The sequence below is a fragment of the Epinephelus fuscoguttatus genome, linkage group LG10 (genome assembly GCF_011397635.1).
Source record: "Epinephelus fuscoguttatus linkage group LG10, E.fuscoguttatus.final_Chr_v1".
Classification (NCBI taxonomy): Eukaryota; Metazoa; Chordata; class Actinopteri; order Perciformes; family Serranidae; genus Epinephelus; species Epinephelus fuscoguttatus.
The window spans coordinates 28,994,877-29,021,302 of record NC_064761.1 but is presented as its reverse complement, the minus strand read 5'-3'; the positions used below and the strand labels follow the sequence as shown (position 1 = coordinate 29,021,302).

Genomic DNA, 26,426 nt, shown 5'->3' with positions numbered 1-26,426 from the left:
ATCTGGAAAAAGTTTCACAGTTTAAATCCCAAACACAAAAGATTTCTCTCCCATCGTGTCTCTGTTACCCCAAACCACACATCTTATGCAGATTTCACCAAAAACTAAACACTGCGGATCAAAACCAACCTCACTAATATCCAAGAAAATCCTGCTTCTTCTAATACTTCAAATACAATGACAACACGCTGCCAAAAACACAAGTTGCATGCATAATCCCCCTACCTAACTAACCTGCCTGGGTGAATCACTTGGCGCTTACTGTGGGGCAAAATTTCAGGACAAATGTGAAATTAAAATCCACTTACTGAGTGTCTTGATTGTGGAAACATCATGTCAATTCCTTGTTTGTTGCTTTCCTTCCCAAACACGACCAACTGAGTGCCCTGTGTTTATATTTTTCCTTGCGTTGGTCCTTTGTCCAAAGCTAGCCCTGCCTTACACAGGAGCTGTCCAGCGTTAGCAGGATGACTAGCTAACGGTAGCTAGCGACCCCCCTAAAAAATTAAGCCGAATACAAGTGATGCACTCAGCGAGGTAAAAGAGTCGGCGTCTCGTCTGGGTGATGCAAGACCATTCAAGCTGTACCTGTCCCGACCCCGTATTTACTGTGTCTGTGAACAGGAAACCACCATCAGTGGCTAAGCTAGCTAATTCTTCAAAAGCTGTCAGTCAAAATGATCCATCGCTGTTGCGAAGCCTTCCGCGTTAACGCACGAGCGGCAGCGAAGCGAGCTCAACGCATGTAAATTAAAACCGTTGAGCACACAGCGGTGTTTGGGTTTAAGCTAGCGAGCAAGGGAGGGTAATGGTTTCCCCCTCTTCGCCGTGTGGTGGTCCTTTAACAGTTGGCTCGCCTCAGCCAGCTGCGACTACACTGATGAAAAAAGTAAGAAGAGGAGGAGGACGAAAAAAAACGGTCTAATTCTCAGAAATAACAAAATGTCTGCGGGTTCGTTTAAGTTGAATCCCGCTTCGTCCAACGGCTACAAATAAGTCGCGTGAGAGGAAAATCTGCGTTGTCGCTTAAACGGCAACTTCAAATTAAAAACCCCAAGCTGGAGTTAAACTCTGAACGTTTATCCGAGGAGTGGTGGAGGAACAGAGTGGATTTGTCAGCAGTGGTGAAGCTAGAAAGTCAGTCCATTCCTGGAGCTGGTGGTGGTGGAGGTGGGTAGGCGCGACGCTGCCGAGCTCACCGCCCCACACAGAAGCACAGCGGATAGATGAGCGGTGAGCGCCGCGGTACCGCGCGGATCTACACGCCGCAGATCTACCTCATCATCATCCGCCGGCTGATGTCTGAGCAACTAGCGCCTCACGTGGACAGGTCAGCACATGGTCCCACAGTCACAGAGGGGTGATGATGGGTCGATCAGAGCACTGTGTATGCAGAGCAGGGGTCAGGCTATTAAAGCAGCTATGTGGTCTATGTCTCTTACCGTGCCTTCCATGTTTATAGTGTATTGTGATTGTATGATGTTGTAAACTGTGTATTTTTTAACAGCATTTTACGTCTACATAAAAAAGAGTTGAAAATTAACAATAGGTGTAAACTCTCTGTGCAACACATCAGTCCCATACCCATGGGGAGAAAAAAATATGTGTGTCTGTGTGAGTGTGAGTTGGCATTTGAATCTTATTTACTCTATCTTAACCTGTCTTTTATGTGTATTTTCTCATTTGGTTATGTAAAGCACTGTGAGTTTCACTTCCTGTATGAACTGAGCTATACAAATAAAGTTATCATTATTTAGTTTGAAAGTTAGCAGTAATAATCAACACCCATACTTGAGTGCCAAGTATGGGTGTTGACGTTTAAGATATTTACGCCACTAATGGGTGGCTCAAAGTTTTCCGGTGGAGGACCTCCAAATCCCGTTGTTTCATGTGTGGTGAGGTGAGGTAAGGTAACTTTAATGTCCCTGAAGGGCAATTTGAGATACAGACAGTATAATACCTAACACACAGACTCCAGTATCACACACTGTCAGAGGTAAATCATGGACATGAGTGGTCACTGGTGGTTAAGATGAGCAATAACAGATGGGACAAAGGACGATCTGTAATGCTTAGTGCTGCATTCAGGGAGGCAAAACCTCCACCCTGATGGAGGCATCTAAAACTCAACATGGAGGGGATGCTGAGAGTCTGAGACAACAGACCGAGCTGTAGAGGTGACCCTCTCTTCATACAGATGCTGCAGGTTATTAAAAGTAACCCCAGTGATCTCACAGCACAACTTGAGCACTTATTCCAACTTGTTCTTGTTTTTAAGGCACGATTGTCCCATCTACATCGAAACGCCTCAGCTTCCTTAAAAAGAACAGCTGTTGGTTTGCCTTCTTATAGACGCTGTCAGTGTTCACGTTGAAATTCAACTTGTCATAGAGGACTGTGCCCAAATACAGGGCAGGGCCACCTCTGGAAAACAATAATCTCACTGGTCTTAGACACATTAATGTGGAGGAAAGACTGGTCACACCAAATAACACATTCATCCAGTATGATCATATATGTGCCCCCCTGATGTTGAAATGAAACCTACGCCCTTGTGAGTCACATCCTTCTTTGGCATCAGCCAGGATGTTAAAATGACTGAGAACCCCACCCACTTAAAATGTTTGCTTAGCCAGTCTGTAAAATATTAATAGATAGATAAATAAAATCATAACATTATTCAATTGTTTAATTATATTTGCTCAACATTTTATTACCCTACATTACAGGCTAAATGTTTGTGACAAAGCATTCTCTGTGAGACACTAAATCCTTTTTATTTTGATTTATTGTTGTCACTTTTTAAGATCTTTAGCACTAAAAAAAAATCAGAATCAGGCTTAAAACACGTTATTTGGTTCAATTTATAGTTATAGTTTCCATGATGTTAAGTACATTTTTGTATGATGACCCTGCGTGTTTGGAGCTCTGTTGGTTGCCTCATGTTGTTTTGAAAACGCATATCAAATGCTGAGTGCCATCTGGAAAAAAACAGTCCCCCCGGATAAGAAGAGAGTTCCTTGAGAGACAGAGAGAAGAGGGAGGCCTGGCTCTACCAAATTATATGCACTATTATTGGGCTGCTAATATATATAAGCTGTTGTTTTGGGTCTCGCAGTTAGATTACGACGAAACCCCAGTGTGGGTACATATGGAAAGATATACATCTAGCCCAGTGTCCTTACACTCCCTGGTCTGCGCTCCTCTGACCTTAAGCAAACACCTTTACACAAACAACCCTGTTGTACATGACTCTATCAAAATCTGGGTCCAGTTTAGAACACATTTTAAAAACAGAAACGCCCTCCTATCTGCTCCCGTCTACGGCAATCACTTGTTTTCCCTGGCCCTTGGGGGAACAGCGTTTAGGGAATGGTATAGAGCTGGGGTGGAATGTGTCAAAAATCTTTTTAAAGATGGGGTATTCATGTCTGCTGCTCAATTGGAGAAGGAGTATGGAATCCCCTCAAAGACTAACTACCTCAGATATTTTCAGGTTCGAGAATTTGTGAAAAAAAACATTCTCTTCATCCCTCGCGCTACCACAAAGTGGATGGATAGATGGGCTATTGGATACGAACCCGACTCCTAAAGGGATGGTTTCCAGGATCTATGTGAATATCCAGAAGGTGGCTTCCCCATCCCTTGATTACATAAAAAGGAAATGGGAGGAAGAGTTAGAGTTGGACATATCGGAGGTTGACTGGAGATGGGCAGTAGAATTATTACACTCTTCTTCTGTATGTGTTAGACACGGACTGATACAGTTTAAGGCGTTACACAGACTTCATTTTTCAAGGGACAAACTGGCAAGGATTTATCAGGGGGCTGATCCGACTTGCCCTAGATGTAAGCAGGTGCTAGCCAACATATGTCACATGTTCTGGTCTTGTCCCAGGCTGAAAGAGTTTTGGACCAAAATTTTTAAAACCTTCTCATCCATTTATAATAAAAATATAGAGCCCGGCCCTCTGGCAGCCATCTTTGGTGTGGCACCAGCGGAAGCACAACTAACCACTGCTCAAAGGAAAGCAATGGCATTCTCTTCATTGTTGGCCAGGAGATTGATTTTATTTAACTGGATAAAGGCAACTCCGCCATCTCACAAACGATGGATGGAGGAGGTGATGGCACACCTTAAATTAGAGCACCTTAGATTTACGTTGCAGGGCAACACTAAGAGATTCTTTAAGGTCTGGCAGCCTTTTATTTCTCATTTTGAACAGGAGCTTTCATCTGCTCCAACATAACTGGCAGCTTCTGAATCCCCCCCCCCCCCCCCTTTTTTCTCTTTCTCCTTTCTCTCTTTTGTTTTTTTTATTATTATTAATCTTTAACTATCACTACTATTATTAATATTGCTGTCATTTTTGTCATTTCTATTTATCTATTTATTTTAACCCGAGAGTGTGTGGACCACATAGGTGGTGGGTATGTTTGATGTCTGGTATTAGTATGATTTGTCTTGTCACTGTTTTGTCTGTAGTTTAGACCTGTATTTGTGATGTATATATTGAGTCCCATTATCTTGTTTTGAATGGGATGTTTGATGTTTGAATATGAAAATCAATAAAAACACTTTTATTATCATTATTATAAAATGCTGAGTGCCAAATCTCCTTTATAAAGGTGACACATGCATCTTTGAAACAAGGTTATTATAGTTAATTGAAATTAAATAGCTACGAAAATTAGGTGTTAAAAAACATGCATTAACTGAAAAAAATAGATGTTTAGAAAGAAAAACTAACGAAACAATCTTGTATACTGACACAACTAATTAAAATAAGGTCACAATATACAGAAAATGTCTCTAGTTTGATGAAACTTGTTGACACAACAAACATGAGGAGGCTCTGATGCAAATGTTTAATGACACTGAGATGTCTACTGCTGTTGTATAAACTATGTAACAGCTATTCCGAACATCTTAAATCTGGCCTCTGACACTAAAACTAATACTGAAAGAAATAAAAACTAAACTACAACTAAACATTTTTAAACAATAAAAACTAAACTCAAACGCACAAACACTGTGGATGCTAACTGAAACTAAACTAAAACAAAAACTAAAACTAAATAAAAACAAAAAGTAATTAAATACAGAACTATAATAACTCTGCTTTGTAATAACGATTACATTTTTGTGTGTAATTGAAGTGGCTTCAGAGTTCTTTTCCAATAAACGTCTGCCTCACTCTGTCTCCCTGTAAGTTGTTTTTATGTCTGTGAAGACAACTTAATTGATGCTCACACTCACTTACCTGCAGGTCGAGCTCTGTGTCTTGCTCAGACTGCAGACCGTCACAACATCAGCTGTTACGGGGAGCAAAACCTGTATTTGTGCACGTTTTAGTCCATATAATACAAATTACACATGCGGACAGTGTGTATTACAGCTGCCAACTAAACAGTTTTCAGAGCATGCTGTGTGTTTTTTTATGGCAGATGGTAAATACTACCTTTCAGGAAGCCATTGACTTCAATGTCACAATGGTATAAAAACCAGCGTGAGGGGATCTGGCACTACAAACGTCATGTCCGCTTTTTTTTTGTCAAAGTTCTGCTATTGTAGCATGATAATTGTCTAAACCCATTTGTGCCTGAGTTTGAGAATTAGTATGGACAATTTAATGCATCTTAAATACAATTTCTTCAAGACCCTATTGGTTTATATATACAAGCTTCTATGTACTGTATTGTGTATGTGAGTGCATGCACAAGTATGTATGTGAGTCAGCCTTTATCTCAAAAAAGCTAGATCTGAGGATTTATAGATGTCAACAGACATGCTTCCTCAAAATGAATTGAAATCTATTGAGCCTACTGAAGAATGGCTGCTTAAATGCATGTTTTCCCCTGCCGTAACACTAATTATAGTTCTGTGCAACTTTTATTTTTGTGGAATATATACATAGGAGTCTCTTGTATGTGTGTACTGAAAATAATTAAAATCCCTACATGTTTATTGCTTATTCTAGGACATTTTCTACCATTAAACATCTACATAGTCCCATATGTCCAAAGACTAAATACAGTACGGTAAGATAATGACTGTGTCTCAGAAACTACAAGAAGCACAATCTATTATTTGGTATCAATTAACTTATAACAAATTCAACATCAAAGATGTGTACATAAATGCGGTGTAAAAAATTAAGATGGAAAACATTTAAAACACAATTTTTTCCTCTCTTTTATTTGCTTAAATCATTGAAATCAACAGGCCTATATTTGGGACAGGCCTTTAATTCTTTTCACACAAAACTATGAATCAGCAGAGATCAGGAAATACAATCAATTTTTTTTTATTTAAACCAGTATGAATACTGTGGTGTACAAAGCTTAGCACCGTTGCCTTACAGGAAGAGGTTCCTGGTTTGGACCCAGGGGTGGGGGAGCCCTTCTGTGCAGAGTCTGCATGTTCTCCCTGTGTCAGCGTGGGTTTTCTCCAGGTACTCCGGTTTCCTCCCACAGTCCAAAGGCATGCAGGTTAACAGGTGACTCTAAATGGTCCGTAGGTGTGAATGTGAGTGTGAATGGTTGTCTGTCTCTGTGTGTCAGCCCTGTGACGGTCTGGTGACCTGTCCAGGGTGTACCCTGCCTGTCACCCAGTGTCAGCTGGGATAGGCTCCAGCCACATCGCGAATATATCCATTATGAATCATTAATTTGATCTAGTTCCGTCAGACAGAACATCACAGAGAGTTACGACACTCGAGGATTACGGTACCCGGCATACTGACACAATAGCACTTTATCCTGTTAAAATAATACTCACAACTTAGATCAGTTTTTATGAAAAACCCTTTTGATTCTTTTGACCTGAGGACCCTTATGAACTAAAGGAATATGAATAACTTACAGGGTAATTGAGGAATGGACACATAAAATAAATGAACTGTTAAGCCACTAGACCAGGCCTCTAATTGAGACAGACCTCTACTTGTCAAAATTTGTATCAACACTGGTCAAGTAAAGGGGACTTGGCGTTTAATTAGGACTAGGCTTTTAACTGAAGTAGAGCCAATCAGAAGATAGATGGTTCGATCCCCAGCTCCTCCAGTCTGCATGTCAAAGTATCCTTGAGCAAGATAGCAGAACCCAAATTGCTCCTGTTAGCTGTTCCATCGTTGTGTGACTGTGTTAAAAACTGAGTAGCAGGTGGCACCTTGTATGGTAGCCTCAGCCACAAGTGTATGAATACGTATGTGTGTGAATGAGTGAATATGACTCGTAGTGTAAAAAGCGCTTTGAGTGGTTGGTTGGATGAATAGGAGGACACTGTACAAATGCAGGTCCATTTACCATTTAATCTGAACATTGTATTGAAATAAATGGAAACCAGCAGCTTACTGCAGTGGGGAAATGCATTAATAAATCAGTTAGTTATGGCAGTTATGTCAAGTGTACACACCTTATATTGAAGATGACAAGCAGTACGGTCCTTTAATCACTTTACATAAGAAAGCAATCCCCACCCTCCGAAAGGAAATGTACAAGGATGCAATAAGAGAGTATAGGAACATATTTTATTCCAATTTAAAACATTTAAAGGAGAAGGCTATGAAAATCATTTCATGTTTGAATGAGGTTCAGGCAACAGTGGTTGAAATGAAACATACAAAAGAGAAATATGGCTAAAATACTGTAAATCAATAACCATTAGGACCCTTTTCATGAGGGCGTTGCATGAATACAGTATCTCACCCACCCACTCCCTCCCCAACCTGACAAACACATGCAATTAAAATGACATTTATCTTAAAAACAGCAGTTCATCATTAATCTTAAATATAGAATAAAATTGTCCTTTTTTTTAGTTAATTAATCACATACTTAAGTGTTTATTTGTTTTAAAAACTGGACCATGAAATTCACAGGCCCTCTGATTTTTCACAACATTGGCACTTGTTAAGAGTCTGGCTTTACAAAGAAAGGGGATTGGCACACTCATTGTACATAATTTACATTTGGTATACTTAAAAAAAGAAGAAAAAAAAATCAAAACAAAAATACATTACTTTCAATTTGTACACCACTACACAAAGTTTATTTTAACTGTTTTAAAAAAGTCTGTCATCTTAAGTGGTCCTAAATACATGTGTTAAGGTGTGTCAAACCTTACAAAAGAAACAAAATAAAAGATGCAAAGATAGCTTTTTAATATCACTGTGTGTCCATCCCTCTAATCAGAATGGATCTCAAGCATAAGCAATAAGCCGTCAAAAAGTGTACACATACATACACACACGCATACGCACACACCTCAGAGTACCAACGAGCACGCTTGAACGGACATCTAAGTTGCATGAATGCAGGCCCATTGCAGTGGTGCAGTTTCAGTGCCTTCGACCCAGGGAAAGAATACGCAGTCCAATCAAGTACGGGAGAAGAGAGTGGAGAATGGCGGACATGTAAACTCACAGCATTCACTCACTCGCGATTGGAGACACCAAAATATTATAATGACTGTTTTAGTACCTTCACTTGGCAAGTCTTTTAATAAATACATTAATACTGAGGCTTCAAACACAAGCTTCATTCGGAAATAAAGACACCGTCATGTTAAAGTGGATGAACAACACCACAGAGCTCTGGATCAGGTGACGACAAATTGGGAATTTTCGTATCTTTTCTGTGGCTGATCTGATTTTGTTTGGCACAGTGTTTTGTACTGGATTGTCGTACAAACCTTCTCCACAATGCATTCTACGCAGAATAAAGCAAATACAGTACAAGTCAATGGAAAGGGCTTTAAAGAAACGACCCGGCCCTGCTGCTGGCTCTGATCACTGGTAGTGTAACCATGTGACTTGGTCTGTGTTGGGACTAGCCACGCAAGGCATGAGGAGCTCGTATAGTGAAAGCTGATCCAACGTAAGTGTTTAAAGTGTACGTCATGCCAACACTGGTCCCTGTAGTGGTCACCTTCTTTTGTTTATCACAGTCAAGTTAATTTGCCTAGTGTACACCAATGAGCCAAAACATTAAAACCACTGACAGGTGAAGTGAATGACATCGATCGTTTCATTATAATGCAATGTTGTGCAGGGAAACCTTTGGTCCTCGCATTCACGCGGATGACCTTTTACGCACTCCACTCAACAAAACATTGTTATAGACAAAGTACCCCCACTGATTCCATCAGTACCCCCAGTGACAGTAGCCCCCCAGCAAGGCAGTGCACCATGCCACACTGCGAAAACTGCTCAGGAATTGGCCTAAGGAACATGGCAAAGAGCTTCAGGCAAATTCCCCAGATCCCAATCTGATCAAGCATCTGTAGGACAAACCGGTGCCCCGGAGGTCCTTTGTTCAGGCCTAAATGAGTCAGAGCCAAGTCCAACCTATGCTGAAGCCTCTGACCTGTCGAGGCATGGAGACAGGACCTCTGGGGGTGTCCTGTGTTGTCTGGCACCAAGGCCTTGTCGTTCGACTCTTTGAGTCCTGTGGGTTGCGAGGTAAGGTACCAGCATGCCCAATGGATGTTCAATCGGATTGGGATCTGGGGAATTTGAAGGCCAGGTTGATGTCTTGAGCTTAGTCACATCTGCCAAGCCATTCCTAAGCACTTTTTGTGGTGTGGCATGGTGCATTGTCTTGCTGGGAGGGTGCACTGCCATCAAAGAGTGCTGTTGTTATGAGAGGGTATACTGGTATGTAATGGTGTTTGGGTGGGTGCATCTACATGAATGCCAGAACCCAAGGTTCCTCAGAAAAACACTGCACCAGCCAGTGGTTTTAATCTTTTGGCTGATCGGTGTATAAGACCCCCACACACCTGTTGTTCAGGTGGGGAGCCACAGATCAGGGGAATGGAGCGTACTTCCTGAAAGCCAAGCTGAGGATTTTTAAAAGCACACAAAGACGTCACTGTTATCCCAGCAGCAAAGCAGAGCACAACACTACTCTCCAAGCTCAGGAAAAGTCTCAACTAGTCGATTCAAAAATACATAAGCTCTTAATTTCAAACTGAAGAACGTGCTGAATTGTGACACTCGCAAAATCAACGTCTATAAGCAAGCGAGTGTGAAAAGCATCACCGTGTATACGGGATAAAGTGGTCAAGAAAAGGCCTTTAAATGTTGGCAGAAGCACCAAAGATTAATCCACAAGAAATAGACGCTGGAAAAAACAAGATCTCAGCCGAAATAACTTCAGAGCTTTGCAACATCTCTACAGAAAATTATGGCACTTAGCATAAATATACATATCCCTTCTTTAAGTGTCTCAGGATGCACAAAGGCTTAATGTACAAGATAATGGCTTTATCAACACGACGTACAGAAAGACTCTCACTGGGTGCATGTGACTGAAATCAAGGCTAAGAATACACAGGGTGAGTGGATTCCCCTTAAACTCAGCACATTGTACTGCTTTTCTATAGAAAATAAGATTTTTTTTAACTGGAAACTTTCTGGCAAACAATTAAAGATACACAGAAAGACTTCGACAGGACCTCTAATAATTTCTTTGATGTGTAATCTGACCCATAAAAAGGTCAAACTGTCCCAAGCACTCCTCTTTTTCCTGACTCCAACACAGCCAATGCCAAACATGGAAACACTACCAATGAGAAGGTAAGCCAAATATGCAAAAACCACATAGTGGGAAATATCACAAAGCCAAGAAGATCAGCAAATAATCCATAAGAGTAAGAGGATGGTTAGATTAGCGACAGCCAGGACACTAAATGTGTGCTACTGCACCTTGGGAACTTCTTTTGACGTTAGCCATTCTCCTCCTCCAAAAGGCAAAAAGATAATGAACAAAGAGCCAAACAGCCACCAGACTTCCCTCGGGAATGTCGTGTAGGCATCTGTGGACTGCTGCATTCCTCCCTCACTGAACCTGCGGCCATCACCCTCAACAGGATGTCAACACACTCCTGATTCATACCCCCCTCCCCTCCGCCTCCACACTTGTTAATTAATTGCACCTTTTGCTCTATGCCGTCCATAGAGTCCTTTCATTTCTACCAAAGCTGCAAGTAGTAGCCCTTGTGATGAAAAAGTTATGAAAACTTACCTGAATTACATTGTGAAGACAAAAATAGCCATCTATCAACGTTCAGCTTTATGGAATATTTAAACAACTATCAGGCAAGAGACACGATATGGGATTGGTACCAATAGCCAACACATATCCTCAAAAATTACCAAAAAAAAAAAAAAAGCAAGCATCCTTGAACAGTAAATATTCAACCACTAAGTTTTTTGTCTGTTTTCATTTTCCTATTTGCATAAAGCACAAACCCGACATGGAAACAGTGTTTTTTTTTCCCATTGTCAAGCGTTTCAAAACAGAACTGCAACAACTAAATATATGAAGTATCATTAGAAAGATAGAACACTTGTCCATAAAATAGTTTTGATATTTTACAGCAGTATAAAATCTCCTCCCGTCTCCTTGGTTGGAAAAACTGTGAGCTGAAACTAGGGAGGAAGTCTCATTTACTGTATCAACAACACATAGATCTGATTGATAAATTAGACATACAAAAAAGAACTCTTAACTCTCGCTATCGGTTACAGTTTATCAAATGTCGGCTGTGTAATATGGCAAAACAAGAGTTGATTACGGAGAGAAGCCATATGGGTGATCGAGACCAACTTGTGACTTGTTGAGCTAACTGGCAGCGCAAAAACTGTTCATCTGTTTCATCTACAACTGACTATTGCACCGTACTAATCTGGTATCATCATGTCTGCACAGGAAGATTATTCTCACCATTGATGGGAACAAATAAATCACAGTACTAATAATACATGTGTGATTTAGACGATAGTCGACATAAAAAAATGCCACACAAAGTGAGTCATTACGCCATCAACATCTAAATGATCCACTTAATTAATTAAGCACTTAATTTTGGCAATTTCCAAACATGTTTTGTTAGTATCTGAACCACTTAAGGGATGAGCAGGATACTGGCAACGTAATTATATTTACAGAAACAAACGTAGGTGGTTTTAATTTGGCAATGGGGAGCTGATATACAGTATGTAAATACCGCTAGTGTTGTCTCTTAATTCTGTTTCGTAACGTATGTTAACACTTTAAAATGAGGGGCAGTGTAAAAGGAGTGTTCCTTTAAGTAGTCATCTTCAATTTTAATTGTAGAACAATAGCAGTAATAAGAATAAAACCAAGAAGTTAACATAGCTGAGAATATTTAAAGTCTGCAGAGAGTCGTCTCTGTGTAGCCCTCACTCTGTGTGAGCAGCATGAAAACTTTATTTACATTCAACAGAGCCTCTGCGCTCTGATTTGGGGCCGGGTTGACAAAAAAAAAAAAAAAAATATCAAATACACAATTCAAGACCCAGGGGGAACCAAGAACCTCACTGCACCCCAGCACTGCCTGATAATATATTCCTATCATCATAATTAGTTACCCTTTGCAGAGGAGCAGAGTCCAGGGTCTGCAGCCTGGCTGTGTGCCCTCGTGCTGTAGTGTGTAGCATGCATGGGTTAAATAAGAAGAAGGGGAGAGAGCCCTTTGTCCATCAAAGCTTAGTCTACCCAGAGAAGGCCCTCTACCCACCTCCAACACACAAGCACTGGTGATAATGTAGTGTAAAGAAAGAAAAAAAATGTGAGCCGCGCCGAGGGGCTGAGAGGAGCCTCAGAGCAGACCGTAAAACCCAAGAGAGGGGGACGAATGGAGGGATTGTTATATTTGTGTGTGTACACGAGGAGCAATTATTAGAGCCGCGAAACAGATAACCATTGTTTTAAAACAACCAAAGAGCTGAGTGGAGAGGGGGGGACAGGACGTGGATAGTGTTGGTCTGGTAAAGTATGAAGCAATGCTAAACTCTTCGAGCAGCAGCGTGTTTCATGCACGTGTGTGTTTCTAGAAGTGGACTCTGCATTGTGAGTATGTGTGTGTGGGTGTGTTTGTATGTGTGTGTCTGAGTGTGTAGGGGGGCTGCAGGTCTCTCTCTCGCTCCCTCTTTCTCTCTGTTTCCATTTCTCTTCTCACACCAGGTTGTATTCTTTGAGGTTGAGCTGCAGGATGGTGTCTTTGACGGCGGCAAAGACGAAGCGGATGTTCTCCGTGTCGGTGGCGCATGTGAAATGGGAGTAGATGATCTTGTCACTGTCTGGGTTCAAGTCCACAAACATCTTCAAGATGAACTCGCGGCCCGCTTGGGCGTCCCGCTGGGGCCCTGGAAGACGAACAGACCATCTATTAGGCATCATGCTAGCATGATTTAAAAAGGAACTTCGGTATTTTTCAACATGGACTCACCACATTTTTGTGTGCAAGTGACTGATGGAGACAAGGATTTTTGAAATAGTTCCAGTATAGAGAGAGACTGCAAAACAGGCTGCAATGTAATCTTTTCAGGCAACTGTGCATTGTCAGTTTACATCCACTAACAGTACTTGCAGGCTCAGATTGTTATTATCAGTGTCTTTGACCACATTATGGCAATGTCCTACCTGTTGCTTAATCCAGATTGTCAATGTATGTAATTAAGGGTGCTTTCAGACCTAGAGTTGTCTTGCTTTGGTCTGAATCAGGGACTGATTTTGTCACAAAGTTGTGTAATTGCCTAGAGTTGGTTCGTGTTCTCACCGCAGCATTTACAAGCGGACCAGATAAAATGCCTTGAGCAAGAAAGCTGCTCTTGATTGGTGAGAATTTCCATGTGGGAAAAATCCAGGGAGTAAACAAACCATTGAAGAAGAGTACACTTGCAAGATAAATGTGACACTTTCTAATGTCACAATGGAGGGACAACTACGCAGGTTGATTTTAGCGCTGCTCATCGTGGACTATATTGCTGTCATTGTTCATTTTAGTCAAACCATACAGTTTGAAAACGAGGCGCGGCTCCAACTAGAAAACAATGTTTTGATGCATTGGATGTGCTGAATGTGCATATTAAGGCAGTACAGGAGGAGGCGCACATTAATAATCCTCCAGGACTGTAACATGCTCATGTTTAACCCAACTAATGTGTAATTAGACCGCACTTAGTTCGGATCGAGGTCGGAACACGTTCACCACAAACGAATTGCACCAGAGTTCGTTTGTAACCGGACCAAGACCTTCTGTTTTGGTGCACACCCAAGTGTGATTGCTGTGTTCACACCTGCCCAAAAGGACCACACTTAGGGGGCAAAGTAACTTGAGTCTCCCTGAACCAAACCAAATAGGCCAGGTGTGAAAGCACCCCAAGTCTCACAAAAATAAGTCTCTTTCTAAAATCTTGTGGATTTTTCCACATTGTCAAAATCAGCTAAATATTTACAGATGCAGGCTTGGAAATTAGCAGCAGCCACCAGCCAACATGCAAGTGGCTGCTAGATTTGCTTCACTCTCCAGCCAAAAAAACAGTGGCTATCTAGTGGGTGGTTGGTAGATAATGGACTCTAAAGAATCTCTTAGGTAACATTAGGCTTTCTGTTCTCCAACTCAACAAACACTTCCCAGCACTCCTCTCTTTAACGTTCAATAATGTTGTCACTGTTGTTTTTAGACTACAACAGCTCACCTGTCACGAGAGTTCAGAACGAGACTTGGTCACAATAACAAAGAGACCAGTGAAAGGTGAGGAAAAGTGTTTCATTTCTCTGTATGGTCCATTTCATAATGTTGTCAAACAATTCTAAGAACAATCTGAGCCTGTCAGTGGCAAAGTAAGCACTTTTAGTGGGCGTAAATTGACAGTGCGTAATTGTCCCAGCCTGTTTCACTGCAGCGACACTCTCAATACTGGACCAGTTTCAAAAATTGTTGAAACTGTTGAAACACATGTTTCCTTTTGACCTTTGTTGTTCTTTTGTGCTGTTTTAAAATATGAGCATCCTTTATCAATTAACAGAAAAAAAGATGAGGAGAAAGAAAAATTACATGTTCCTACTCTGTGACTTTTAACTGTTATGTTCAGTCAAGTATCAGTTTGCAGTGTAGTGCAGCATTATCACCATAAGGTGTCACTGTACAATCAAAAATATAGGGGACAACTTTCCAGCCTGGGTGAAGTTATAGAGCACAAGTGACAAAAAAAATGTGTTACACCAGTAAGCTGCCAGTTTGGTGTTCAAACAGGTAAATGGCCTTTAAAAACAGTCAGTTACTGGCTAAAAGAAGACAGAAAGAAACAGACACAGCATCACTGACAGAGCCTGACCTATGGCTCAGCCTCTCAACCGTACGGATAATTCATTAAATGAATTCTGGAATTGAATTCACTGCTGAGGCTCAACTAGCAGCACGGTCATACGATATACAACCATTCAGGGGTAGACAGACTATGTAAAATCTATGTTGTGGTTAAGATGTGTATTTAAAAAGAAAAACTAAAAAAATCAAATCACCATCAAACTCTGGGAAGTAGTCGACCAGGTGAGAATACATGATCTTCTCCTCCAGCAGGTCCTTCTTGTTGAGGAAGAGGATGACGGAGGAGTTTTGGAACCATGGATATGTGATGATGGTCCTGAACAGAGCTTTACTCTCCTCCATACGATTCTAACACGGGCCAAAGAAGACAGAGAGAAAGAGACAGAGGAGGGAAATAAACACAGAGTTAGTCTTTTAAAGTCTTCTGCGCTTGATTCTCACTCAATAAATAAACAGATTTTATTCAAGGCTCTAACTCCAGGGTGTCCTGCTGTCTCAGGGATGGAAAGATATATATTTTGGGACAGTGTGGGATGGAAGGTAGACTTTGCCTATAAAAAAAAATACAACTGCGATTAAACCGTAACATTAATCTCTGACAGCGCTGTCAGTGTAGAATTGTGAGAGCGTACATGATTCAAGAGAGCACAAGCACTCTGCCATACACTGACGTGCACACAGCGATAAGATGAACCGCAGCAGTGACATCTGAAAGCAGCGAACCTGTCGCAGCTGTCAGGCATCTACAATGGCGTCCCAAAGCGGTGGTGGGATTTTACGCTTTCTGGTGTCACCGGCAGCCTAACTGGCACAATGTACCGTAGAAGAGACAAAAATGGGGACAAACTGCAACCACACATTATCTGTATCTCTCTCTCTCTCTCATTGGAGCACGCAGACAGGTGGCCTCTCACGTGCGCACACATGTGCAAACACACCCACAGTGTTTACAAATTCAAAAAAAGAAAATGGTGACAATGTTTATGTAAATGTAAGAAATATTCATATAAAATGTGAGCTTATTTATAATCTAATCATTTCCATCATGTTTTGTTGTCACAGAAATAATTTTAATGTAGAAAAACGGTTCACAGTTATAATTGTGAGCATTTACTTCAGGATGGTTTAAATTGTATTTTCGGAACAGTGGTGAAAAAGTTAAGAGTCCTCGTTTTATCACTTCTGGCCTGTGCATCGATGTGTATACTTTTTATTTTGAGGATTATCCCAAAAACAGTTTTTGGGTTAACATTCAGCTAGCACCTGGACACTGAACAGACCTTTGTGTGTCTGAAACGCTGCCAAAGCAGTGCTTTAAACTAAAGTGCCTGCCAGTTACTTTTTTTTTTTTTTAACCTTTATTTAACCAGGAAGTCTCATTGAGATTGAGATCTGCTGTACAACATTACTGGTGGTGAGTGTGTGAATGTGAGAAAGTTCAGCCCCTTTTTCCTAGTTTTTAGCAGCTGCTTCAGTCAGAGGGGGCGTGACCTGTGTATTTTTTTTGCCATTTAAACATACAGTGGTGGAAAAAAGTTTTCGGACACCCCATGCATTTGTGAAATATTGCATTAAGAATCACTCTTAGGTCTTCAAGTGCAATTTCTTTTAGTACAGTCACAGCCAAAATACTAAATAAATCCTAAAAAAGCCATTAAAAATTTAAAATTGATTGGTTCCATAAAAATACATAAGAAATTTTGAGTATTGGGTCATTTTGGTACCAGTGATGAAGGTCGTTCTTTTTATTAAAAGACACAATTTTTGTTGCTAAGCTTCATGTCTACATAAACAAAAAATGGCTAAAACAAGGAACCTAACGCAGGAAACACGCCTGAAGATAAAGATTCTCAACCAGGAAGGGTACAGCTGCCGCCAGATAGCCAGGAAGTGCAGATGCAGTCCTTCAGCAGTTGGATACACTCTGCAGAAATACAGATGAACCAACAGCTTGGAAGACAAACCAAGATCTGGGCGTCAAAGGTTTCTTCAGCAAGAAATGACCGCATCCTGATCCGCATGTGCAGGCAAAACCGCCCAATGACATCACAGGAGCTTCAGCAGCAGTGGTCAAACCAAACTGGTGTCCAGTGTTCCACCTGCACTGTACGTGGCCAACTTTTAGATCATGGCTTAAGGTCCTACAAGGCTATCAAGAAGCCCCTGATCAATGAGAGACAGAGGTTAGCCCGGCGTCGTTGGGCCCAGGCACACAAGAACTGGACAGCCAGGAATTGAAATTAGATTTTCTGCTCAGATGAGTCCAGTTTCCAGCTTTATCTTCCTCCTACTAATGTGAGGGTACGCAGAAGGCCAGGCGAAGCATTATCTCCAGCATGTACAGTACCTACTGTCAAGCATGGTGGAGGCAGTATCATGGTTTGGAGATGCATGAGTGCTGCTGGTGTTGGTCATCTCACTGTCTGTGATGGCACATTGAACTCTACCAAGTATTGTACCATTCTCGAAACCCACATGCTCCCTTCTGCGCGTGCACTGTTCCGTCGAGGTAAAAACTGGATGTTTCAACAAGATAATGCCCCTTGCCACACATCCAAGGCCAGTAGAACTTGGCTGCAGGAGCACAGTATCCAGGTCAGTGGCCAGCTCAATCCCCGGATATGAGCCCCATTGAAAATCTGTGGTGGATTATCAAAAGGTCTGTTTCAAAGCATAAACCAAAGAATTTAGAAGAATTAAAAGCAGTAATTCAAGAAGAATGGGACAAGATTACCCCTCAACAGTGTGAAAGGCTCGTGGGGAACATGCCAGCCAGGATTAGAGCTCTACTACGTGCCAATGGCAGGACTACTAAATATTAATTTGATGATGTGATGGTTTATTTATTTTTTGTTCAGTTTTGAACACATTCTCTGTTATTTGTTGACTTTGATACCGACAATGTTGAGAACTGACATATTGAAACTGTCAAGAATTTAGTTTTGTTAGTTTTTCTTGTAAACAATAAACAAAACAATATAATTTGTATTTGTTTGTATCTGTCTAATGCAGCCACACCTTTTGAAACACAAAAAAGATTTTTCCACAAATATTTCATGATAATATTTGAGATTGTGTAAAATTTTAAGGGTGTCCGAAAACTTTTTTCCACCACTGTATATCGATATAAACATATAAATCACATCACCAGTACTTCCTTCTTCCACCTAAAGAACGTAGTTCATCCCCGCCCATCACTTTCCCCCACTGCTGCTGAAACTCATGCCTTCATCACATCCAGACTTGACTACTGTAACAGCGTTTTTTTATGGTGCACCATCCAAACTCCAAAATAAACTCCAATAAATCCAGAACTCTGCTGCTCGTCTGCTCACCCATTCCCAATCCCGCTATCACAACAGCCCTGTACTCTGGAGCCTCCGCTGGCTCCCTGTCCCACAACGCATCCAACTCAAAGTCCCTCTCCTCACTTACAAAGCCCTCCATAACCTGGCCCCTTCCTGCCTCACTGACCTGCTCCACCACCACACTCCTCTGATGCCCACCTCCTGACTCCACCACTCAGAACCAAGCCCAACCTGGGAGAACAGAGCCTTCTCCATAGCTGCTTCCTGTGTCTGGAACACTCTTTCCAAACACATTCAAGACTCTCCCGATGACTCTCCCGGTGTGAATGATGTTGTGTGTATTTTATTGTCTATTTTGTGATACGTTTTTAACCAATGTAAAGTGTCTGAGTACCTTGAAAAGTGTCCTATAAATAAAATGTATTGTTGTTATTATAAGTATTATATTTAAAGACACTTAGAAGACTGAGCTGAACAGAGCTAAACAACAATGAGTGGCAAAAAACAGAGATTTCCAGTTTAATAAACACTTCTATTTTTGGTGGAAGGACAGGGGGACTCTGGACTTGTGGCATAATAAAGGACTTAAGAAAAATGAAAGTAAGAGAGTCTGTTTAGGAAAGAAACAAGACAATTAGCAATAATAAAACTGCAGCAAACTTAAACTAATATTTAATTTCTCCTCAAAAACAAACACATGAAGAAACAAAACTGTTTTACTTAAACCTGCAATCATGTTACTTTCACATTTTATATGATTGCTAAGATTGTTGCTCATTGTTTTGTGAAACCCTCCATAAATGCACAAACAGAAGATGTTGATAGGTTGTATTTGGATATTTTATGTTTGTATATTTTTCAGACAAACTGCTTTTTCTGACACAAAACTTCAGCTCACTAACAGGGATGGCCCATAGCAGGATGGCAGCACTTACAGTGGATACAGGGTATTATAGTAACGAATGAAAAACAGTCAGAGGACTGTCTAAACAACCCAAAAAAGTTGAATAAGACTCCCTGTTAAGTGATCCAGGCACGTTTCAAACATAAAATTTCTCCCTCCAAAGAAAACTGTCCAGCAAACATAAAGAGTGGACTTGGAAACCTTGTGTAAACTGCTAAAAGCTGAGAGCTGCTGTCAAACATGACTCCTCTTCCTCTTTCTGATCTTTACTCCTCGCCAGCATCACTCCCAAAGTTTAGTCTCAGCAAGTCATAACATGATCCCAGACAGATATGACCCGATGAAATTAAATACATTTGAAAACAATTCCGTCAGGCTCCGACTGGCCTGAAGGGTCAAAGTCTTGGTCTCCAGTCTGTCAACACGCCGGGATAATCTCTGAAGTCTGTGATGCCTAACCGCTGCCCGGCCTTGGCTCAGCTGTCAACCATTCAGAAACAGAGCTTGGTGAGAGCAGCACCTGTGACCATGTGACACATAACCAGCAAATACACAGCAACCTGCAGAAAATTAAAAAATATTCCCATCCTCGTGTGTTCACTAAGGTCCCACGTCTGAGCAGGCCCAGTGAAGATAAAGTACAGAGTGTGTGTGTGTGTGTGTGTGTGCATTAACAAACTGTTGTCAGTGCAGACAAACATCGACTCTGTTGATCATGAAGCTGTAGGGATGTACAGCAGATATAGAGAGTCAAGCTGGCAGCTGGGTCTGGATTATGAAACCCGGTCGTCATATGACCAGGTCAGAGAAAGGGTCTGTTGTCAGGAGAGGAGCAGAGGGCATGCAGGAGCTGATCACATTAACTTTATTAGTGATAATTCTATCTGAACAGTCAGAGGGGACGGGGCCGACCATGTAGATAAAGTCAATATATGAAAAGAGACAGAAGACCTCTGTTGTCTTTGTTGAGAGAGACGCATCAATAATCATGACCGTGTGTGTGTGTGTGTGTGTGTGTGTGTGTGTGTGTGTGTGCAATCTATGTGTGTGTACATGCTGGTGTGCCCTCAGTAAACTCAACAAACCCCTCTGACACATCTAGTTTCTTCAATCCAGAAACATTTTCTGTATGGATGTGACATATGGTCGTTGAGCTCAATACAAAAATCAGAAAACTGCATTTTAACAACACAATTAAATTAAATTTAAATTAAATGTTACACTATAATGTAACATAATGTTTTGCAGGAAACCCAACAAGTTGTGAACACAACAGTGACGAGTTATGACCTTACAAAGTTGATATGGTGACTGTGTTAGCAAACCGTTGCTTATTTCTACATCCAGCTGACAGAGACCAACATGAGCATTCACTGGAGTCGTCTTTCGTGTAAGTTCAATATTCACTCTGCTTTTAACTTTGTTTTGGTCGCCACCAACTCCTGAGAGAAATATCTGAGGGTAGATTCACAAACATTTAGAGAATACTCTCATATCTCATTTCCACCATCATGGATCGAGTTCTGTTCCGGTTCCCGCCCTAATTTTGAACCATAAAGAGCATTTTGACAAAAAATAAATTGGTTCAGAACATGAAAAGTTGGCTCCCAGTTGGAAACAAAACATAGCAGATTTTTCTTAACTTGAAGTGTGAACCATGAAGGCATCAATAGACTTTAAGTGAGAAATCATCAGGGAAAAAAAGATCTCATTATGGTCTCATTATTTGGTTAGTTGGTCCATTCTTGTTTTTAGATAAACACAAATAATTGTAATAACAAAACAAAGGTTTGCAGGTAATCAGTGATATCCCCTTTCTTACTACTACTACTGTTTACTTCTGCTGTGCAATGTGCAAGGCCGTCTGTTGATGACACATCCTTGATTACAATGGTTCTGCTCCAAACTGGTGAAAACAGGCTGACAGCACCAAGTTTCCAAGAGTCCTGCAGGAACACAGCTCAAGAACCAGAGCTAATTTGGTGGGAAAGGGGTATCAGAGAGCTCCTAAGGGTGGTTTCACACTCTGTACTTTTCAGCCCTCTAACTCTAATCTCTGACTCAGCGATTTTTGCACATATGCGAACACTTGGAGAGAACTCAGACCACTCAAAAGCGAACCAAGTCCACAGTGCAGTTCACTTAACCTGTGCATTGTGAATACAAAGCACTCCTGGTTCACTTTGCTCTTTGTCATTGTATTTAGCCCTCTAGATCACATGCTATTGCACTGGGACACTTTAAAAAAAACGGACAGAACCCATCAACCTGTAACAATTGCAAGGACGCAGGACGAGGAGTAGTTTGGTCCACGGAGGATACAGCACGTCTCCAGATGTGGAATGTAGAATACATCAAATGGTAACAGTCTACAGCACAGAAACACTAACGTTTTCCTCCAGTTTTAAGTTCATCTGAACTTTGAGGTGTGAACAGAAAGAGGACTGAGGTCCCATCAGAGCTTAAGTTGACCAGAACTGAGTCCTCTCACAAATGAACTGACAATGTGAACACAAAAATGTTGGTCCACTTTAAGAGGACTGAGTTCGTTTCATTTAAAAATAACTATTGTGGTAACACCCTAACTCAGCCTAAATCTTTTTTAGCAAGGAGTCTGAGCATAGGAGTGATCTAGGAAAACTGTCAGAGCAACTTTTACCCTAGTGAGGACGTGTGGTTGACACTACTGCTCGGTATGACGCATTCTTTTAAAAGATGTGATTGGTTGCCCATTTGTGAGCCTGCAAGGTGTGGACATCCAGCGTGAATAAAATGAACTGCATCACAACATGAGGCTGTGAAAGGGCTCTAATTGTTAGTGTGATCACTGATGACAAAGGTTGAGGCAGACTCAAGTCATCCAGTCGCCAAATATCTCAGTGTTGTGATCATTTTCATTTCTGGCGATACTGTGCTGGGCGGAAGATGTGAGCAAATCTTTAATGAGATCAACCGCAAACATTATCCCTGCACGATCTAGTCTGTAGCGTTTCATTAACTCACTGTCATTCAGCTTTATCACTACTTGCTCTTTCTCTTTTCACCATTTTCTCCTCTGCTTATGTAACGTTCACCTCAGGAGCTGTCTTCAGGGCAGATGTTTTATGAATAACTTTGATCTTTACCAGGACCTAGTCTTAACTGGGAGGGGAAATTCTTAGAAGGCACAATTCTAGGAATGTTCTTAGAATTTCGTCACTACCAGCAACTCTTTGTACTATGAAGCCTTGTGAATATGGCCCCTGGTTCCTTAGCTGCTACGTCTCTCCACTGTGTTCACCAGCTGGTCGCCAACTTTGTCAGCTGTTTGCTGAGCAGGTAGCTTTAGTGTACAGTACATCTGAGCTTTTCCCACTGGAAACAGCTGCTGCCTGCTGCTGGAAATTAGGTTGAATGTCTGCACTTGAAGTTTGAATATTCCAGTTCAGCTGAAGGAGATTTAACAGGCTGTTCAAGGAGCTGAATTAAAAGAGTGAAACCTTGCAAATGTCTTGTGATGGCATGTTCAAATTCAGCATTTATTATAATTATTAAGGGATAAAATGCTGTGTCAACTAAACTGCACAGAAATCAAAACTATTTCTGTGTCATCTCACCTCGTTGTCGGACTCCACAAGGACCTGGTCGTACTCGCTGAGCGCCACCAGGAACATGATGGAGGTGACGTTCTCAAAGCAGTGGATCCACTTCCTCCTCTCTGACCTCTGACCGCCCACATCCACCATCCTGATTGGAGCACGATGAGATGAGATGGATGGCCGCCACACAGGGGGCAGAAAAATTCACATAAATGAGGAGAAATGACAATTAGCGCTACATCTATCACCCAGTGTCTTAAGTGTTTAGCTGTTTAACCTTAGAATCAGCAGCACATAAGTAAGCATGCATGTCAAATACCATCTCAGAGTATCTTTTGTTAAAGCCTGAAGCCACCAGCCAAAAGATCTGTGTCACTTAAAAATGGGAATATGATTTTTTTTTTTTAAGAGGAAAATGTCAGTGCAAAGAGGCGTTCATCTTGTAAAACGTCTCCTAAAGCTTCGTATCCAGTTGTGGCCAATCAATATATTTCAAGGCCAGTTTGGAGTCACTACTGTTACTACTTGACTACTCGAACAATATCTTCTGAGTCTAGCACAGTTCAAGCCAAACACCTCTTCTGCACTGAGAATACAAACTGAAGAAACGTGAACAGAGCATCTGCAGCGTGAATCACAGAGAGGACAGAGCTTCTCTACGGTGGACCAAAAATAACTACAAGGAAGTGTATGTGTGTGTACAAACAATCCCACCCTGCTCTCCTTTCTCTGAGAAGTAGATACAGGAGAGTCTGTTTAGGGGATGGAGAGTAGTACAAAATATTTTCTGGTTTTGAAGCGCCACCAAAAAGGTGCTAAATGCGAGAGTTATGAGAGAAGCGACAGATAGAGGTCAAAGGAAGACAAGGGGAGTGGTCGACGGGAAAGAGATGAGGATGTGTTAAAGAATTTAGAAATCAAGGAAGAAACACTGAAAGTCCCCATGAAACAGAGGTTCTAGTGTCTTTAACGTCGGTACTGTGACGCATTTCCCAGTGAAACGGAATATGTGAGCGGTGTTCAATTACAACAGGGACTTGGCCACTAGGACTAAAAAGTGGGCAGACATAAGCCCAGTTCAAACCAATGATTTGCGACGAGACGAAACAGTTGCAACGGTGTTAGACGGTGGGTCGCTGCTACTGCTTGCTGTATGTGCTTATGCCCCCTAACACACACATTTTCAGCACTGCTTCCCTATATTATTGTGGCATATTGATTATGAATACAGTCCATCTGATGCTCATTTATGTTTTTCGCCATTTCATCACTACTACAAATGCAGCTGTAGCCAATATCTCACTATGACTATCCTCATTCATATTTCAAGAAGCTACAAATTATATTCAGCCACAAAATAAGCCTGAAAATCTGGAAATCAGAACGACAGCACAAAGAGTTGTTGCATAGAGATGATACACCATCTCATGTAGTTGCGTTTGTGTGAACCAGCAGGTTTTAAGAACGTTGCAGAATGGCGCATTGCAAATAAGTGCATGTTTCAACTCGTCTTGTCGTGAATCTTTGGTCTGAACTGGGCTTTAGAGTTCAGCCTTATACGGAGCTATAGCTGAGTCTGCTGCTGAGCGGACTGTTGGCTCCACACACATCTCCCTCATCGTTAGATCAGGAGGACGACGAGGGAGGAGGATCTCAGCCACGTTGTTTAGGAAGTGAAAATGAAAGGTATGCCAAGTGATAACCAAAAACACGTCTCTTCCTAGCTCTCTCCATATTGCTCTGTGGCTTACGTCACTACCTAACAAGCGGTGAAGTGCAGTTTTAACTGACCGTTGCTGCTAGCTAGTCGCTAAAGTCTCATTTGATTGGATGAACTGTTGTAAACGCTCCTGACTGCAGGATGAGTCAAACATTTCAAACTGTTTTGACCTGTTTTACAGAATTCTCTTTCTCGAGACTGATTTTTGGCATATAACAGGAGATAATCGATTAATTAATGCAGGGACACAGATCAAAACTGGGAAAATGTAGTTTTTAACAACATGGGGACTTGAAGAATGCAAGAAAGCTTTGATTCTGGGGTAGGAGACATGGATGGACTTTTAGTTAAACTGGTTTTAAAGTCCACATTTTGTCTGGATGAGTTTGCCTAAGATTAGTACAAAAAGCAAGTGAGGCTAAATCGATTCAATTAAATTAGACTGAAGAGCTAAAGCTGCTGGATAAGAATCCAAGTGCGCCAGAAAGGGCAAACGTTTTATCTGTCCATTTAAACCAACTAAACAGCTACAGAAACTACAAACTCAGACAATGAATCAGTGTCCCCACACATTTTGATGGATAAATTTCCAAACTTTTCAATGTCTTTTCAAGGACCCATAATAAAGATTTTTTTTTTTACTTGCCCCACTTACCCGGCGTTTTTCAAACATATCAGATTCAAACATAATTTCCGCTATCTGGCATACATGAAGGGAGAGACGAACCCAGGGAGAAAATGATGAAACGTATGTGGTGTCACAAATCAATGCTTATTAAAGCTTCATTAAGTCGACAGCTAAAGACAATTAATTTGCCGCTATGTTACATCACATGGAAGGTTATCAACATTAGATTATTGTAACTATTCCCTTATACACAAAGTTCCATGACTATTCCAGGCCTGGAAAATGTGACTGTGAAATTCTTCAGCGTGGGAACCCTCCTGATGAATTAAACTCTAACTGTACTCTTCAGACAAGTCAGTTTAAGTCTCCATTACAGACGATTTCAGCCAGTATCATTAAAAAGCCAGACAGTGAAACTTTGATCACACATCACAAAGGTGAACTCAGTCAGTGAATCTGCTCGAAGGAAGGAGGGCACTGATAAATGGAGTCCTCCAGAAGAGCCAGCCTAAAATAAAACTCCTTCACATCAGACGACCTCCTTTTTTTCCCCTAGCAAGGATGAGTGACCTACTTAGTACGATAAGCTCTCCTATGCTGGATAAGCCAAGTGAAATGACATTTTCTGTGACTTCAAAAGCCAATTAAAAGAAAAGGAAGCAAGCCTAATGGAGATGTGTGTCTATGAAAGGCTTCCTTGTTGCAGCTCAGGCCCTGTCAGCAGCAAGCAGGGGCAGCGCAATGCCACATGTGCTTGTTACTATACATGAGTTTGAGGCTGAGGAACTTCTCATCCTGCATCAAGTATCCTCCATGTTTAATTACAGGAATATAACGACTCATTCTCATAAATCACTAAACTAAGAAACCTCAATAATCATGCTCTTCTTCCAATAAAACCTGACACCTCACATTTATTCCCACTTCATATTCGCATTTTCAGTCTCTTAACACAAAATTGATGTCATTGAGAGCATGTAGTGATTCACCATCAGCCGCGCAGCCAAGCAGAGTAGAGCCTATCGGCAAGCTGCAGCAGAGCTGCTGGGAACCTCTTCAGCACAACCTCATTGCGAGCAGAGTTATTTCTAGCCTTGCCAAGCGTAGGAGGGGGCTGACACGATGGCTTCCTATCGATTCGCA

At 41.3% G+C, this 26,426-nt stretch overlaps 2 protein-coding genes across 5 annotated transcripts in view; both read right to left on the bottom strand.

Annotated features, from left to right (window-relative positions):
• The window catches only part of tle5 (TLE family member 5, transcriptional modulator), a 57,691-nt gene extending 56,502 nt beyond the window's left edge, over positions 1-1,189 (bottom strand). For both annotated transcript variants that reach the window (XM_049588716.1, XM_049588717.1), the window contains exon 1: positions 309-1,189. In XM_049588716.1, coding sequence (XP_049444673.1) covers positions 309-335 — 27 coding nt within the window. In that variant the 5' untranslated portion in view covers positions 336-1,189. The remainder of the gene's footprint in view (positions 1-308) is intronic.
• Positions 1,190-7,513: 6,324 nt separating this feature from the next.
• LOC125896475 (guanine nucleotide-binding protein G(q) subunit alpha) overlaps positions 7,514-26,426 on the bottom strand; it is a 53,439-nt gene continuing 34,526 nt past the window's right edge. For all 3 annotated transcript variants that reach the window (XM_049589087.1, XM_049589089.1, XM_049589088.1), the window contains 3 exons: positions 22,954-23,083; positions 15,340-15,493; positions 7,514-13,178 (listed from right to left, as the gene is read on the bottom strand). In XM_049589087.1, coding sequence (XP_049445044.1) covers positions 12,988-13,178; positions 15,340-15,493; positions 22,954-23,083 — 475 coding nt within the window. In that variant the 3' untranslated portion in view covers positions 7,514-12,987. The remainder of the gene's footprint in view (positions 13,179-15,339; positions 15,494-22,953; positions 23,084-26,426) is intronic.